At 39.4% G+C, this 19,575-nt stretch overlaps 1 protein-coding gene across 5 annotated transcripts in view; it reads right to left on the bottom strand.

The window, feature by feature from the left end:
• The window catches only part of LOC127656889 (SPARC-related modular calcium-binding protein 1-like), a 119,005-nt gene that overhangs the window by 92,156 nt on the left and 7,274 nt on the right, over nucleotides 1-19,575 (bottom strand). For all 5 annotated transcript variants that reach the window (XM_052145416.1, XM_052145417.1, XM_052145418.1 and 2 more), the window contains exon 2: nucleotides 5,369-5,534. In XM_052145416.1, coding sequence (XP_052001376.1) covers nucleotides 5,369-5,534 — 166 coding nt within the window. The remainder of the gene's footprint in view (nucleotides 1-5,368; nucleotides 5,535-19,575) is intronic.

Below are 19,575 nucleotides of genomic sequence, written 5' to 3'. Positions count from 1 at the left end.
CCAAGCCGGTGGCACCGCCACCCCCTGTGCCTTTAGGGTTGCTGTGCACAATGGGCAATAATGTAACCTCGCTTTGACTGTCGAGAAGATGTGTGCTGTAGAGCTTGCACTGCAAAAGTGCGCATTGAGGGCACATATCGACCACAAAGTATGCGTGAGCACCCTTCTGATACCTAAAATGAAAAATGAGACACCCTACGGTCTCATGGAGTTAATGGACACATGAAATAAGTACACAAGACTGAAAATTCATATGAAGTGTGCCATTTGGGACAGGGCCTATGACCGTGAACCACAATAGTCACATCTATGAGATAATTCAAATGAAGAATAATTTTTTATGTCATAGGTCAATATCTTTTGCAGCACTTAAATGTGTTAATCCAGAAGGCCAGTATTTATCTGGAGGTCTTTGTACAGGTTTATCAATGTAATTATAATTTACGCTTATGTGTTCCTATGATATGCAATGGAAGTACATTTTTATGTTTAACATGGGTGTATTCACAATACATAGCATACGATATAATATCTTAAGATTATTTATCATTATGTTAAGTACATCACACAAATTTGACTGTATTCACCTGTAATGTCTCCAATAAGTACAGTATATATTGGCCTGTATGGCCATGATATATTGCCTTAGCTAGACTTTAGCTAACCTATTACATTAGCTAGTAGCTCATGAGTCATCGACAAAATCTCATCTACCAACCTGATGTTTTGATTTTTTATTTAATAAATATATTTGTTTGACAGGGAAGCTGTGCGCAAACAGGAATATATATATTAATTTATTTATAAAAATAAATAAAAAACACCCCAGAAAAAAGGGCACTTTCTCTCGAGGAAGAAAAAGGGCAGGTGCTCAAGCCCCCTTTGATGTCTATGTGTGCACGTGCCTGAGGGTGAGTAAATGATGAGAGAAATATCTTTTTGGGGTAAACTCATTTTATTTGAAAGACTATCTAGGCACATAATAACACTGCATTGCTGTGACTGTTTATAACTATTTCAAAATGTACAAGCTCACACTTTAATGGTCAGTGCTTTGATTTTTAAATCATTAAAATAGCAACAGGTCAGAGAAAAAAATGGAGATTGAGTGATTATTTTTACATTTTACATGCCATTCAAAAACGTGGCATTTTACAACGTAAGAGAGAAATAAAAAAAACTTTAAATAATACCATTTGTACTTTTCAATGACTTGGGATGTCTATGTTCAGGGCGATTTGGAGCTTCAAAGTTCCAACAGAGAAATTTCCTCCCCCTCCCCTCCCCCCACACACACACACAGACAGAATGGCAGGGCCACTATGTCTGTCAGAGGGAGACAGAGAGAAAAAACACAGAACGGGAGGGGGCACTCTGTCTGTCAGAGAGAGAAAAATTCCAAGAAATCCACATTCAAACCACAATATCTGACTTTTTGTTGGTCGGAGCTAATGACTGTAAATTAGAAAGTTGTCTGGCTCGATGAGAACAATATAATTACTGAGTTTTGTGACTGTGGGTCAAAGTGTAAAACCAACCCTCTCACTTTTTTCAAAAGGTGGCGCTACTGAGCCCCTGCACCACGCCCGTTTCTGAATCTTTGCACATGTCTACTGGCTAATAAATGTGATGTGTCTGTCGAGTTTCATGCAATTTCAAGAATGCTAAGAGTCTCAAAAGCATCAAAAAAGAATATTCGAGTTTGAAGCATTGCCGCGGCAACAGTCTCCAAGATATCAATAATCATTTCACATGCCTACATCTGCCGTGTGTTTACATTACACACCAAAAGTTTTAAGTAAATCGGGTAAAAATAAGAGGGTGATTTCAAAGCATTTTGAAAGTGACACACTTCCTTCTGCCAGTTGGTGGCGCTATAACTTTGACTCACAATAGTCACATCCATGCGATCGGCCTGTTACAGCGAACACACTGCTGAAGTTTCATCGAGATCAATTAATGTATGCAGAAGTTATAACACACTTCCTGTTTCTCTTTTCGCACCATCATTTTGTTTCCTCGCCACGGCCAAACCGTTCGAGATATCAAAAATCCGCCGGCAATTTTTCATCCTCAATGTCTTGACTTCATGCTGACCGAGTTTCGTGGCGATTGGTGGAATTCTCTAGGAGGAGTATTTCAAATTCCATTGCATGCGTTTTCCAAACAACCCTAAATAGACGATTTCCTGTTGGGCTGGGGTAAAAAGTAAAAGTATGAAGGATATATGAAACGATGAGATCTATATGTGTACCAAGTTTCATATTATTATATGCAAGCATGTTTGATTTATGGACCAAGTTTTCGGACCCCGTTCCAGGGGGCGCCGTCGAGCCCCCCTGCCACGCCCGGTACCAGCTTCAGCCCGGCCCTAATGGCCGCGGGTTCTGACACTTGTGCAAAGTTTCAAGAGTTTTAGAGCACGTTAAGAGCCCCAAAAGTGCCCGAATAGTCGTAAGAAAAATTATATTCTAACGAAAACAATAGGGCCTTGCCTTTTCAAGGCTTGGGCCCTAAAAAAGGATTTTAAATACAGAAATGTCGGCCCTCTGAAAATTATAATCATGCATATGTACTCAGTACTTGGTTTGGGCCCCTTTTGCATGAATTACTGCCTCAATGCGGCGTGGCATGGATGCTATCAGCCTGTAGCACTGCTGAGGTGTTATGGAAGACCAAGATGCTTCAATAGCGGCCTTCAGCTCTTCTGCATTGTTTGGTCTCATGTCTCTCATCTTTCTCTTGGCAATGCCCCATAGATTCTCTATGGGGTTCAGGTCAGGCGAGTTTGCTGGCCAATCAAGCACAGTAATACCATGGTCATTGAACCAGGTTTTGGTACTTTTGGCAGTGTGGGCAGGTGCCAAGTCCTGCTGGAAAATGAAGTCAGCATCTTCATAAAGCTTGTCTGCTGAAGGAAGCATGAAGTGCTCTAAAATGTCCCGGTAGACGGCTGCGTTGACTCTGGACTTAATAAAGCACAGTGGACCAACACCAGCCGATGACATGGCTCCCCAAACCAACACAGACTGTGGAAACTTCACACTGGACATCAAGCATCTTGGATTGTGTGCCTCTCCATTCTTCCTCCAGACTCTGGGACCTTGGTTTCCAAATGAGATGCAAAATTTGCTCTCATCAGAAAAGAGGACTTTGGACCACTGAGCAACAGACCAGTTCTTTTTTCTTTAGCCCAGGTAAGACGTTTGACATTTGAAGCCCATGTCCAGGACCCGTCTGTGTGTGGTGGCTCTTGATGCAGTAACTCCAGCCTCAGTCCACTCCTTGTGAAGCTCCCCCACACATTTGAATGGCCTTTTCTTGACAATCCTCTCCAGGCTACGGTCATCCCTGCTGCTTGTGCACCTTTTTCTTCCACACTTTTCCCTTCCACTTAACTTCCTATTAATGTGCTTTGATACAGCACTTTGAGAACATCCAACTTCTTTCGCAATTACCTTTTGAGGCTTTCCCTCCTTGTGGAGGGTGTCAATGATGGTTTTCTGCACTACTGTCAGGTCAGCAGTCTTCCCCATGATTGTGAATTCAACTGAACCAGACTGAGAGACCATTTAAAGGCTCAGGAACCCTTTGCAGGTGTTTAGCTGATTAGAGTGTGACACTTTGACCCTACAATACTGAACCTTTTCACAATATTCTAATTTTCTGAGATTCTGAATTTGGGGTTTTCATAAGCTGTAAGCCATAATCATCAAAATTATATCAAAATAAAGGCTTGAAATATCTTACTTTGCTTGTAATGAGTATATATAATATATTAGTTTCACCTTTTAAGTTGAATTACTGAAATTAATGAACTTTTGCACGATATTCTAATTTTTCGAGTTTCACCTGTATAAATGATGCGATCCAAAGTGCATTTGAACAGCGGTGAAACACTTTCTTATGATGTGTTACATTTATACGAGCAGACAGTGAAGTAAGTTTAAAGTAAGTTTGGAGCAGAATAAATAGAAATAAACCTTGTGTAAATTGTCAGCTTTACGCTAAGCTAAAATGCTATTTCTAACCATTTTACATGCACATGTTACAAGGCATGGTCATATTTTTTTATCAAGAAAATTCACGTTGGATCATAATTTCTTTATTTCTAGTAAGACCTTTGATATTAGGGCAAAAATCATATTCTTGATAATATTTTTGGTATTGTTTTCCTGTAAAATATCTAAAAATCCTTAAAACAATATCAATTTTATTTATCTTGTCTTTTTCAGCGAATGTATTTTTAATGTGTATTTTGTCTTATTGTACTGGCAGAGTTTTTATAGTCAAAACATGTGAAAAAAATCTACCAGTGCTGAAGAAGTAATCCAAAGTATTTAGAATACATTACTGACCTTGAGTGAATGCATTACAAATGACATTTTACAGCAGGTATTCTGTAATCTGTAGTGAAGATTACAGTACATTTAAAAAGTAACCCTCCCAACCCGGTGTATATATATATATATATATATATATATATATATATATATATATATATATATATACTGTGTGTGTGTGTATATATATATATATATATATATATATATATATATATCGTATTTACGATCATTACAATAGAACATGAAGGAAACATTAAGCCCGTTAGCCCAAATCTAGCGCTGCCAATGCATCTCTTATCTCTATCTCTACAGAGCTCCATCTGACTTTTACATAATATTAATTCACCTACGATAATATTAATAATATACATGCATAATATTGAAAATTATTATATATATATTTTTATATGATCTATCTTTAATATGTTATTATCTTTCAATAAACATAACTAATTTAACAGCAAGCTCTCCTCTTTTAGTTAACATTTTCAGTGCATTCTGTCAACTTTCAACTGGTGAGCATTAACTTAAACACTTAAAGGGATAGTGCACACAAAAATGTCAATTCTGTCAACACTTACTGAACCTCACTTTTTTGCTAAGCCTTGACGTTCTTTCTTTAAAATAATTTCCCTTGAATTAAAACTAGAGGTAATAATTGAGAAAAGTTGCACCCTGTGATATTTAGGTGAGATTGTTTCTCACACATTTCTCATTGGTGTCAATAGACTGACACAAAGGGCATTTCAATTTTCCTAATCATAAAGCTAGTTTCTCAAATGATCATTTTGCAGGCTAAAATGTGTCCACGCTTGTATTTATATGTTTAATTCTAGAGAAGGCTCTTACGTATTTAATTCTATGCATTTAATCAGACACTTTTGGTGTCTGCATAGTGACACACAGAGCTCTTGCACAAGCAGTGGTATTTGATGCCTGGGGAGTGAGAACCTATTCTTATTATACAATGTTCACATGCAATTCAACAGAACTGATCACAGAAGTGTCTGATGTTCACTGACCTCTGCATCGGCCCCTGTGTGCAAGGGTAAGAGTACGGTTCTTGCATTTCTCCCTCTGCAGGTCACAGCTGGTATCATAACTGCGGCCGTCCGAACCACACACAGGCTTCCCATGAGTCTTGGCGCAAGCCATGGCACAGTGATTCTCTCTGTCCCCTATAAGCCACTGCACACAAATGTACATTCATAAATGAAGTGTGTTTTTATATACCTGTACATATAATCACAGTCATGAGTAAAGCATTAAGTATTTACATATTTTCACAGATCATTGTATGTATTAACTTGTTTGTGATTGCTGTGCTCCAGAACAGAAATGTGTGTTTCTCTTATTAGTGAGCACAAAGCAGGAAATGGAAAACTTGGAGTGGAGTTAAGGCTGAGTGATAACAGAACTCTTTGAGCAAGGAGGGTAACCGCTCCACCTTTGTTGCTTTGGCTTCTTTTGGAACTATTTTCGTTGGCAGAGAAAACCACACAAATACTTATTTTTCTGTGAAACCTAAGTTACTAGATATTAATTACTTGTTTTTAGAACTGTAAAAGCAACAGTTCTGCAGCCTTAAGCCTACCGCCGAATCACAGTCATGCTGATATTAAGAACAATGGCAGTTTTGATCTTGATTTTAATTTAAAATCTGCCCCTAAACAAAGGTTGGTTACTTTACATGTCAGTCGGATGGTCTACCTGTCTAAGTCAGAGCTTTTTGGCCAGAACAAGCCACAATCTGAACCAGACTTTATACCATATGTCAAAAGACTGGCTAAATGAGACTAATAAGCCACGAAGCAACGAAGACACTGACTAGACCTGTAATGAGTGTGCAATAAATTAAACAAAGCTTTAAAAACCGTTCAATGAGTTTCACAGGTTTTGGTGGCCAGAAAATCAAATCACTTTTGTTGGTGCAATTGCCATTCCAATGAATAGCTGAGATGAAATACCATACAGCCTTACTGGATATACATTAGGAATTATTACAAAAAGACTAAAAAAGAATGAGATAATTAGATATATAATATATACTGTAAGATGTTTTACAAATATATTAATGTAGATCAATTAAAACTATTTATGGTATTTTGTTTTTTAAGAAATCCTCACTATACAACATGTTTTAGTGCCTATATACACTGATCAGCCACAACATTAAAACCACTGAGCGGTGAAGTGAATAACATTTATTATCTCATTACAATGGCACCTGTCAATGGGTGGGATATTTTAGGCAGCAAGTGAACAGTCAGTTCTTGAATTGTGTTGGAAGCAGGAAAAATGGGCAAGCGTAAGGATCTGAGCAACTTTGACAAGGGCCAAATTGTGATAACTGGACGACTGGGTCAGAGCATCTCCAAAACAGCAGGTCTTGTGAGGGTCTTCCCTGTATGCAGTGGTTAGTACCCACCAAAAGTGGTCCAAGGAAGGACAACCGGTGAACCGGCGACAGGGTCATGGGCGCCCAAGGTTCATTGATGACGTGGGGAGCGAAGGCAAGCCTGTCTATTGCGATACCACAGAAGAGCTACTGTTGCACAGATTGCTGAAAAAATGAATGCTAACCATGATAGAAAGGTGTCAGAACAAACGGTGCCATGGAAAACGTGGAGTGGTTGCTGCGTATGCGTCTGTGTAGCCACAGACCGGTCAGAGTGTCCTCAGTCGAAAGTGCCTAAAATGGGCACATGAGTGTAAGAACTGGACAATGGACCAATGGAAGAAGGTGGCCTGGTCTGATGAATAACGTTTTCTTTTAGATAATGTGGACGGCAGGGTCCGTGTGCATCGTTTACCTGGGGAAAAGATGACAGCAGGATGCACCAGGGAAGAAGGCAGGTCGGTGGAGGCAGTATGATGCACTGGGCAATATTCTGCTGGGAATACATGGGTCCTGGCATTCATGTGGATGTTACTTTGACACGTACCATCTACCTAAAGATTGTTGCAGACCACATACATCCCTTCATGGCAATGGTATTCCCTTATGGCAGTGGCTACTTTCAGCATGATAATGCACCCTTCCACACTGCAAAAATTGTTCAGGAATGGTTTGAGGAACATGACAAAGAGTTCAAAGTGTTGACTTGAACTCCAAATTCCCCAGATCACAATCCGATTGAGCATCTATTGGATGTGCTGGACCAACAAGTCAGATCCATGGAGGCCCCACCTCGCAACTTACAGCACTTAAAGATCTGCTGCTAACGTCTTGTTGCCAGATACCACAGGGCACCTTCAGAGGTCTTGTGGAGTCCATGCCTCAACTGGTCAGAGCTGTTTTGGTTGCACAAGGGGGACCTACACAATATTAGCCAGGTGGTTTTAATGTTGTGGCTGATCGGTGTATACTGCATACATATATTTACAAACCAGCTACAATCCAGTTTAACCAGGACCTAAATGTGCTTACTTTAGATAGGGCTGCAATGCATTACATGGCGCCCCTATGCATTGCATACCTTGCATATATGGTTTTTGCGCCTCTACTCTTAATCAACACAAAATAGGTATATAGGTCATAGGTCAAAGTTCTTTGAAATTTGCATTCAAATCAGAATTGTTCTGTTCTGATCATTTATTAATTTATTTTAAAAAAATGCACTGTACATAATATTGCAATCAGTAAAAACATCAAGCTCATCAAATAACCACATGTCATATGTTGTTGAAAAGCTCTCAAAGAGTAGAATACCACTAGCCCATTTGTTTTACTCACAGAAATAAATATAGTGAGTAAGGTTATGTCTTTGACAATTATGTTGGTGTTGCTTATATGCTGCATTTTCACTTATAACTTCACAAAAACTTTATGGAACATAAAATGCCATTACTTATCACGAGCCCACACACAAGGTAATCATATGTATAAATCATTAGATAATGAACACAAAGCACAATGTTACAAATGGCCACAAGGAGATGGTGCCAAGTAAATGACACTGACTCGATGCAGACTCATTATGTCAAAAAGCAGTAATTCTGTTAAAACTCATTACTAAAATCATGTATGAAATCTGCATGCTATGCAAATCTTTAGTAATTGTTGTGTTTGCATCTTTAATTAGTTCTTATGTACAATGATCAAGATTTGTTTGGAGAGACTTTTGGACACATGGCAACGTATTTAAAGTACCTGCAATTAATTACATTTTTAGTTATATAACCTAACCTTACACATAATCCCAAACATAACCCTACCCCAATCCTTACCCTAAACTCCACACCTAATCTAAACACTAAACACTAACCCTACACCTAAACCTACCTGTACCTCAACCTCAGAAAATGTGAATCTTGTGAGAATACACAATAAGTACATTGCATTCTATGTATTTTAATGTTAGTACATAGTAGTTAAAGACACCTAAAATAAAGTGGGACCTGAAACTGTGTATCATACTGAATTTCCAAGATTTCAGAGGGGCAAAAATACCCCAAACTTTGAGAATTGAGAGTATCTAGAGATAAACAGAAGCCAGTAGAATGTTCCAGCACAACACTAATTGGCTGTGGATATTGTTTTAGCTGCTGGCCCATCTTGGTCTGACACAACAGTGGTCTCACTGCACAGCAGGTACACAAAACTGGAAAACCTCTGCTGGAAACAAGGTAGCTTTAGCCAGAAATGCAGGGCTCATTTTCCATTTTAACCTTGCCAACCTGAATGAAAAGAACTGACCATTCCTCATTACGCACACACACTGTAAACAACAAAAGGTTGTTCCAGGTTGAGTCTCTTGAGTTAAGTAATTGAGCTTTTGGTCAAATTATGTCACTAATACAGTAGACAAGGACTGACTCAGTCTTAATGCCTTATGACAGACCAAAGACGTTTTCTCTGGGAGTAATGATATGGCTATTCCTTTAATAATGGGGGCTACAGTTTTGCATAATAACTATCGTGTAAGAATTCTATGAGGTCTGTTTGAACCAGTCTGAATTACAATAAATACAACATTGAAACAAGTGAACTTATTGGTGTTTTAGTTACATTTTCCAAAAGTTTATTTTCAAAGTTGACATTCTGCCATCGATTACTCCGAGTGCAGGTACTTTATAAAGTGTAATGTGAACATTTTAAATATAATATTTTATATGTATTTTTGTATAAACTTTTACATCACTGAATAAACCTGTGATGACCTCAGTGAGTGACTGTTCTTACCACCAAATCACACAAAAATGTCCTGTTAATTTCTTACAATACTGTAGCTACTGAGTACTGTACTGAGTGTTGCAAAAAAAAGAGACTTTTCAACGTTTATGTAATGCATTTGAAATTAATCAGTATTTAAATTAAGTTTAAACATTTGAATTTGTATTATTAGGCAAAAAAATATAATAGAGATAAATACAGTATATTTATATATAAAACAATCCAGGTAAGCAACCCTAGGTATACTGCCCAGAACATCTACATGAAAAATGTGAATGCCTAAAGCAAAGCTTCAGTCTTGTTTAGAGTTGACCAAAATATTCTTGATAAAAGCCGCCTGGCCAAAGTAAGACTATAACCACTGCATCCAAAGCAAGCTGTTTTAAAGATGATTTAGAGTTAATGTCCAGAGGGTGAATGGCTTAATCTATAATTTTTGGTAGAAACTGACAAAAAATGAGTAAGACTAAGCAAAGGATCATATTAAATAAGGAATTAAGGCTACGTTCACGTTAATCCGGATACATTTGAAAATGGAGATTATGTTTTCGAAATTTGTCCGTCCACACTGTCGTTTTCAAGCATTTTCCAAAAGTTGCTCATCCAAACAAAAATTTATGAAATCTCTTTAATCTTCTTACCGTGTATGCAAAAAATTGCCGTTCCATGTACGGTCTGAAAAGTAATTGTCCTTGTGTTACACTCGTACAGCACGCACAATAACAATGCTACAACACAGGCCACCATCTTGATTGTTTTAGGTTGAATGGATCATATGACTCCATCACATGAAATCAAATAAGTGACATTTTAGATATCTCCATTTTCCCTGTCCACACTACAATGCAAAGATGGCTTTATCCACTTGGGAGAGCATTTATCCACTTGCATTTTCAAAAAGCTCGGTTTTTCTGAGCTCAGTGTGGATGGAAAGCCAAAACGTAGCCAAAAAAGATGTATTTTCAAACAAAAACGTATTAGTGTGGATGTGGCCTAAGTCGAAACCTAAAGGATAACATCTAGAGGAAAAGTTAACTGAGAATAAAATGAATTTATGTACAAGTATGTCTTTCCAAACCATTGTGGTTTTCTGTAAGTATATATTTTGCAGAATGTCCTGTCTGCTTTTTTTCTTCATACGATGAAATCGCGTGGGGTCTGGGGCTGTCAAGCTCCTAAAATGACCAAATATATTAGTTGTTCACTATGTTCTAAGTCTTCTTAAGCCATAAGAATGTAAATGATCTTTCCCTCCACCAAAGCTCTCAAATCTCATTCGTTCTTGTGTACATTTATATATTTTTGATGTCTTTGAAATCAAATGTCATTAGTTCTCACATGTCTCACTGCTGATTGTAACTGACGCACATTCAATTTCATTGTGTGTATCAGCCAGAACACTCCACACATACTATGTTCCATGGGATTTATGTTTGAAATTACATGCGTGAACTATTCCTTTAAGAGCTTCCATGAAGAGCTAATTTATCCTTTTTATTTAAAATGTTTTGGATTGGGGAAAAAGTCAGGCAGTTTAGGGCATCTAAATGGCATGATAGCCATAACTCCCTGCTTTGCTCTTAAATAAAGACCCTGTCCAGTATTGAGATAACATTGTGTATTGGAGTAAGGCACTGACACAGATATCTCTATTTCTACTCTAAGAAGTGTTATTTCACACACTAACATCTCCCAATGACAGTCAACCAAAGAACAGGCTTTGGAAGGTTAACAACAGATACTACTGACATGGTGCAGGACAAAAACGATGCCTCACACTGAAAGCATATTGATGTGTGAATAATTCTGTAAAATGTGTGTATATGGCTGTTTATTTTAAAAATCAGAGCTTAAGTAAATGTACAACTGAAAGTAAAATTAATCACACACATTCACTGAGTATGTGTGGGCCAATGTTTATAACCTAGAGGCATATAGGCCTAAACAGATTAAAAATACTTTATTTGCTGCTCTTTTCACTTTAAACAATATTTTTCAATTAATATTACATTGAAAGGGGTTTTCAGTCAGTACACATGCTACTTTTTCTCTGAAATATTTCAACTTGCAGAGCAAACTATCCATTCAGTAGTCAGCAATCCATAAATCCCACCAGTTATCTAACAATGGCAAACACATGTGCAAATCATTAAAAAAAACAACCCTATTGTTGATAAAACAATATGTCAAGCATATTTTTCTAATTAAAAGTGATCCCAAAACATTTTCTCATTTTCAATTTGAGGTTAGTAACAAATGTTTCCTCTTAGCACTCTATTTTGAGAATACAGATACTCTTGACTTTCGCTTGGATTCTCACAACAATGTGAAGATTTCCGGAAGAGCTGGAGATACAGGAGAAATCTCACAGAAATTGTTTTCTTGGCAGGCATTTCATATGAGTGTAGGTGTGTGGGATTCACAAGCGGTGCCAGAGCTACTCTCTATAACGTGTGAAGCAGTCATTATCTTTCAGAAGAACAACAACAACAACAAAATAATGGGCAAAAGCAGACTTCTGATTGGCTGCCACAGAATTAGCTGGCCAAGTGCTGCTGGCACCCCTTAAAAAAGTTAAAAAAGTGAGAATTCTGTTTCAAATTAGAACTCCGTTTCAAACAGGACTTTGCAGATTTTTGTCTAATGAAGCTGTTACACTGTTACAAATATGTGATATGTCCAACGGTTAAGTCATGAACAGAATAAAACCATATAGGCATAAAATACATTTGCGTACTTTCTGAATAAAATGTAAGTAGTGCTTGCATGTGCAAAAGTTGCTGCTAGGATGTTAGGGTGTTGTGGGTTGTTGCCATGGTGTTGCTATGTGGTTGCTAGAGTGCTTTGGCAACATGATTACAAGGGAAATTTTTCCAACTAAATTAAAGAATGTAAATGTAGTATCACCATGTTTTTAAATGTCATTAATAGTAATAAATGGATGAATTGGTCAGACCAATATTTGTCCATTTTGAGATTACCGCCATTGGCCAATTACCATGTCTGCTTGGCCAGTTTTAAAGTTTTTCGAGTAAATATTTAGTAAAATATGTGTTTATTGTATTTCAGATTTTATTCCTTATTTTTATTATGTATGTATCACAATTAATATGGGTGATCAGAGCCACCTTGCTCTCTAAATTTTTATGTAAAATAAGACATGTCAAAAGGGATGTCATAAAATATCCACATATCGATTATTGATCGGCACATTATTTTATTGATATATTTTTGAGGCATCGATATATAAACATTAGCTTTCCAATGGCGTAATAGCTTTTGGAAACCACAAGGTGGAGATATAACATTTACTGAAGCCAATGGGGGAATCAAGGTTGCAGGCCAAACTAGGTTGTGGTGGATCACTATACACACAAAAGTTATGGAAGTTTTTGTACTTCTTCAAAAATGAACAAGTGATGTTGATGAGTTTGCAGGTATGAAACCGGTGGAACTACGCAAACTGAATGATTAGAAATGACAATGTTTATTATGAAATTTATTTGTGTGTAGCATTGAATATGTTACATTCAAGCTTTCAAACCAGAAAAAGACATACTTGTAACAGAAAATACATTGTGTAGGCTATATGAAAGATACATATACATAGTATCATCCACTGATGCCTGGCATAAACAATCATTTAATAATGATTTGGGTTGAGTTTAATGGAAAACCAATTGAGTTGAGTTCAGTAGCACTGCTTCCAGAGTCATAGCTTGTTGTCTGTCAGTGGCGGTGCGCATAATGTAATAAAACATAATTGTTTACAATTTTTATATGCTCCATGTCATCCACCAAATGCATCTAGTGTGCGAACTAGTGCCCGAGCATCAATATAGGGCAAAGAAATAAAAGACAGATTTTTCAAAGGTTTTATGGACAGATTAAATGAGAGTGACTCTTGATGGACCAGATGGATGGGCCAATGGCTGGATCACTAATGGTCACTTCAACCTGGGCCTAGCTCTCAGCCCAAGCGTAGAGCTCCCCGCAGGATGCTGACGCCCCCGTCTCACGAACCACCACCGGGACCCAGCAGGCTCCCACGCATTCCTGAGATGATTAAACCAAGGAGTGAGATGGCCGCTACAGAGTTGGTATCTGGACCACTTAATTCCCAGTGGAGGGCCGGGAGGGTAATCTCTTGCCGCTCCCCACCGGGCCGCGGAACACACATTACCAAGAAAAAGAGAGTGGTTTCCTAACTCCTTCAGTCACCTAACCGGTGCCCCCACGGCGGTCTAGCACCAAACACCTACAGTCACGGCCCCATGAACGCGGTCCTCTCACCTCCATGGCTTCAACTGTAGACTCCCGATGGGCCAGTTCTAACGAGTCTAGAGAAAGCCTCCATAGGACTTTCTCCTCAGTCACTTTCCCGCCCCCAGCCGGGTACGCGGAGCAAGGTAAGTGCTTTTAGTTTTCTTCTCAGCTGTTTTGGGACACAACTTGCTCTCCAACATAATATTACCTACTCCTCCTGCTGCGAAACCCCACCGGGTACGTCATACGTGATCGTCCCCTTAGTGCCCCCAGCTCGGAGCTAAGACACATCGCTTATGCTTCCAACCCATTGCGCTGGCTGGCCGTGACCATCCCACTCGGCTACGCGATTTAGTTCGATTTAGTTCTATGGCCCTCACTTCAACGGCCAAACTTCCTTCTCAGGGACGGGGCACCCTATGGCATCTGCGCCCAGATCTCTGCAACCTCCATGTTTGGCCCATGGACATTCTGCGGAAGATCCAAGTGGCCTACCATCTGCTGTCAAAGACATGATCAACCAAGCCAGAGCTCCCTCTACCAGACAGCTTTACATCCCGAATGGCACTTGTTCGTAAATTGGTGTTCTTCCCGATCTGAAGACCCGTCAGTGCTCTCTTGTCTGCAGGAAAGGCTGGAGGGGAGCCTGTCCCCCTCCACCTTAAAGGTCTATGTAGCTGCCATGTCGGCTCACCACAATGCAGTGTACGGCAAGTCATTAGGGAAGCACGACCTGATCTTCAGGTTCCTTAGAGGCTGAACCCTCCCAGGCCATGCCTGTTCCCCTCATGGGATCTCTCCGTGGACCTTTCGAGCCTTCAGAGTCCCCCCTTTGAGCCGTTAGATTCAGTCAAGCTTAGAGCCCTCTCCTTGAAGATGGCCCTCCCGATTGCACACGCTTCCATCAAGAGGGTTGGGGACCTGCAAGCGTTCTCTGTCAGTGACACTTGCCTGGATTCCGGTCCGGCAAATGCACACGTCATCCTAAGACCATTGCCTTGCCTTGCCTTGCCTACATGCCCAAGGTTCCTATGACTCCCACAGAGGTAGTGAACCTGCAAGCGAAGCTGCCCCCAGGAGGAGGCAGACACAGCCTTAACGTTGCTGTGTCCAGTGCGTGCTTTGCGTAACTATGTGGACTGCACGCAGAGCTTTAGTTGATCCAGCTCCCTGGATGTCTTTCCTCCCTAGCCCTCTGGTTCGCGAATTCAATGGAGGAATTCCCGACCAGACACACTACGGGTAATAAAATTACACTGTACTGGAATAGGTGCTCCACAGGGTTTGGCTATCACAGATTAATACCCGTGTGTATTTTCCGCAGTACCTTTCCCGGCGGACTCGCGTTTCTCTTGGGCAGTCCCCTCTGCCCCTTGGTCGCTGTGTTTTTAGCAACTTATCCCTCGCTAGGTAGGATCTACCACCGCACCACTTCCACATGTGGCCTGAAAACCCATGTGACGTATTCGCCACATTTAACCTCCCCATAGCCTGGGCAGGATGTTGACTCCATGGGTTCTTTTCCCACTGAAAGAATAGGAGTTGGATAAGAACTCCTTCTCCAATGCATGTTATAGCGTTAAATGGCCCCAGCCTCTTTAACTCTATGCAAGAAACATAGAGAGAGAAAAGGCGAGGCTGGCGAGGCCTGCACCCATGTCGCTTGAACCCCCCCAACCCCCGGGAACCGAAAAAATGTATGAAGTTTTAATGGGGCGTTGGGGAAGGGTACGTGCAGTCTGACGCAGCCTGCTGCTTTGGCATGCAACTGTCTGCCCGCGCCTGTGTCAGCAATTCACATACACGGTTCAGCACATGGCGTGATTGAATAGGGACCCCTAGTTTCGCTTCATTTGAAAAAATGTCAAGTGAGCGACAGACGGGGAATATCTAGGTTACTATTGTAACCCCCATTCCCTGATGGAGGGAACGAGACCTTGTCAGCCCCGGCCACGATGCTGTACCGAGCCACTGTAATGGCCGAACCTCATTCTCGGCTCATGCACGATTCCCTCCTTTTATACCCGTATGTCCGGGGGTGGGACATGCAAATTCTATCTGCCAATTTCTCATTGGCCATTTCTCAAGTTCAGAGGTAACCGAGGCCTTTAAGAAAGACCCCTAGTGTCTCTTCATTTGACACAATGTCTCGTTCCCTCCATCAGGGAACGGGGGTTACAATAGTAAGCTAGATGTTTTCAATCCAGCTCTAAAATTATCTATATCGGCCACCATATTGGTAATCGGTGAATTTCCCCCTCTAAAATCGATATCGGTCTCAAAAATGCCATATCGGTCGGGCTTTAGTGCTAACCCCTTTCATTTACCCAGCTGCTCACACTTTTTTTTTTAGAAATACATTTGAAAAGACAAAGACCATTGTGCAACAAGCAGCCTTCTATATCTGGAAAATAAAATCCATATATGCATCAATAATCATCAGGAAAATCTTCAGATTATCGATGTGGGAAAAAGGCATTGATCCCAAGCCTAATAAGGTGCTTTGTAAGCTTCACAATTACTTTTTCACAAGACATAGCACAGAGTGTGAGAACTTGGTTATGTAAATCTAAAAAAAAATAAAAAAATAAAAATACTACAATAATATTGTATGGTTCAATCGGATTTTGAAGGAAAAAGATCAGAAATCATAACCCCACTTCTCTGATCATCAGACTGATTAGTTCCAGGCTGACAGGAAATCTGCTTCCCTAAGTTCCTACTTTGTCTCTCTAATGCCAAGACTTGGCTGAGGAACAATCATGACAGCTTTTCTAGTGAATCACATCTGACCACCCACTAAAAATAGGAAGGAAACAAAAAGAAACAAAGGCTTCTTTTTAACTTGGCACAGTGTCTAAAAAATGCGGTGGGTGTGAGACGCTGAAAAAACTGCGAGATGATGCAGTGCAACAGTCAAAGATGTCTATCCTGCACAAGTTTAAATAGGAAAACAATGGAAAAACAGCAGATGAGCAAAAACACATTCAACGTGAACAGCCACAAACTCGTTTGTTCATGTGTGTCGGTGAAAAAAAGCACATGCTTGAAACTATTTAGGTACACCAGTTAATTATTTTCATTAATTACAAATCCGACCCAAAAGTGAAGTCATACTAGACAAAAATGACAGAGGTTGCAGACCTCTAGTGTGACATTGGTCTGTGTCTGAGTGTTAAGGGTTCTGTTATTGGTCTGGAGGAAATGAGTGTTAACAGACTTTATTCTTTCAGGGTGTCACTAGTCTTGCAACCAACCTCACGTGTATGATGATAATAATGCTGTCACTGGTGTGTAATTGTGCCAGTAGTTCTGTCACTGGCTACAAATGCGCTGGGACATGCAATTGCACAACAGGAAGATCGTAGCACATCTCAAAGCTTGCAATAGATGTGTTCTACGTCCTCTTGTCCTTCTTGTCCATCAATGGAAGAATTTTTTCTTCCAAGGTAGCTTGGCAAGACTGGTCTTCGTAAGAATGTAAGTCCATCATTCTTAATTTTGAGAAACACCCAGTAAGATTTAGGTTTGGGGTTTAGTTTATGGTTAATAAATTGGTGTATGGACAATAAAATATGCATTCCTCTTCACTGCATTACATTATTTACAATTAAAATCAACTTGCTTTTGGCACCCCTCTGTGGACATTTCACCTGGAAACTGGATCTCACACATGCTCATACATCATTTAACAACTCTTCCAGCTTTGGCCACTAGGGGCAGTGGTTAGAATTTTGATAAGCATTGACCATTTTTAGCTGAAGAAATTTCAACCTTCTGTCACCGAATTCACGGCGAGATCAGTCTCTAGTGGATGAACATCAGCATGAATTCTGGAACCACTTTTAATGACTAACTGCTCGGACCCCATTCCATGCAGTTCACCATGCTTAACATTAACTGCAACATGTTGGGGAAGTGTGTTTGATCTTATAGCAACAAAAACTTGAAATATACTCTAAAAATACTCTAAACTTGCACAAACTAAATAACTGGTAAAGTTGTTTGTCCATTGTAGTAGCACAATTAGCATTAGCTACAAATCATGTAGATAAGAGCAGGTCCCTTTTGAGGATACCAATATGACAAAAATGTGGCATTCCTTTCAGTTGATGAAATTTGTAAAAGGGGTACAAGAGACACTACTTTTATCAGGATGTAACTGAAGCTTCTGTGAGGCTGGTAATCTATGGTATTTTCATAGAGTTAGCCATATCATTAAATGCTGATAGCCACTGCTATCTCTTCACAGCAAAATGCCTTTGCACTGACCCAGAACACATACTCTCTGTCAGAAAAACTTCCTCATCCAAATCCCAGTAGTCCCACACTGTACAGTATATCCAGCACACAGCGCTGCCTCTGGCCCACACAGGGAGAACACCCCTTTGTGCCTTGACTCTGTCTCCCAACTTGTTCTGCCTATCTCTCTCACACACACATTTCTCTCCCTTTATTCAACTATCTAGCTCTGGCTCGCTCACACTATCCCCCTTATTCTCTGGCAGCTCCAGTCCTTGTCCAAGTCTGCTGTCTGCCTAGTGTAATTTAGCCTGGAAACACAAGTGCACATATACTGCACATACTCTCTCTCTCTCTCTCTCTCTCTCTCTCTCTCTCTCTCTCTCTCTCTCTCTCTCTCTCTCTCTCACACACACACACACACACAAAAACACACAACAATCACATCAAACCAACAGCCGATTTTCGGAAGTAAACATTTTTGCCATAGAGAAACAGATTTTTAACAATAGCAGATAAACATTTAAAGACAGACTAACCATGAGCAGTGGCATTGTAAAGTAATGATATATGCTTCTGTAGAAGCCACAAGTTAAGTGATTTCATTTAAGTTCAGGTTTAACAGAAGAATTCCTGGTAAATTAATATGGTGGCACAATTATATTTCTGTATACAAAACGAATTTCAAACATTTAAGCACACACCTTGAGATCAAAAGATTTTTAAGATCATGAGAAACATTTAAGTCAAGTGTTTCAAAACTTTTTTATTTAGTGTAAATCTGAATATTTTGGAATAAACTTTTTATACACTTTTTTTCTTGCAAAATCGAAGTTTGTAATGTTGTAATGTTCAAAGCTCTATTACTAAATAACAGTGTTGAGGAGTAGATAACTAAATGTAGCAACTCTACAATCTAAACCACATTTAAGAAGGCGAGTCAGTAACCAGTGACAATCTCATTTTCCAACAAGTAGCATTACAAAATACTAGATTTCTCACATTGTATTGCGAATGCAGCAATGGAGCCGAGGGAGTAATCAAACACACCCACCTATAGTGATATTATAATAACAAGGACTGTAGTAACTGTATTATTTTTTTTGGCATAAAATATGGCTTTACTATTGTAATATTGTAGTAACCATGACTGCAGTAACTGTTTTTTTTCCCCCCATAACCATGATTTTGATAAAATTAACCATAGTTTTACAGCACTGTAGTGTCCAATATAGTAATAATGGTTTTACTATAGTAATATTGTTGTAAACATGACTGTATTACCCATGGTTATTTTTTGTAAGAGAATATCACCTCAATAAAATATATAGCTATCTGGTGATATTAATGAATTCTTTATTATTGAATTTGAAAAAAAAAAGATTGTTATATATCTGAAAAAAACTATTTTCTTTAAATAACTTCAATGTAGTTAGCTATTTTTTTAGTAGCTTGAGTTGTAGGGTCACTACTTCTCCAAAAGAGTAGCTTGACTGTAACTCGACTTGACTTTAACTGCTTTAAGTTATGCATAGCTTGTAGCTT

This window comes from Xyrauchen texanus, chromosome 16, assembly GCF_025860055.1.
Source record: "Xyrauchen texanus isolate HMW12.3.18 chromosome 16, RBS_HiC_50CHRs, whole genome shotgun sequence".
Taxonomy (NCBI): Eukaryota; Metazoa; Chordata; class Actinopteri; order Cypriniformes; family Catostomidae; genus Xyrauchen; species Xyrauchen texanus.
This window is presented reverse-complemented; position numbering and strand designations above follow the sequence as displayed.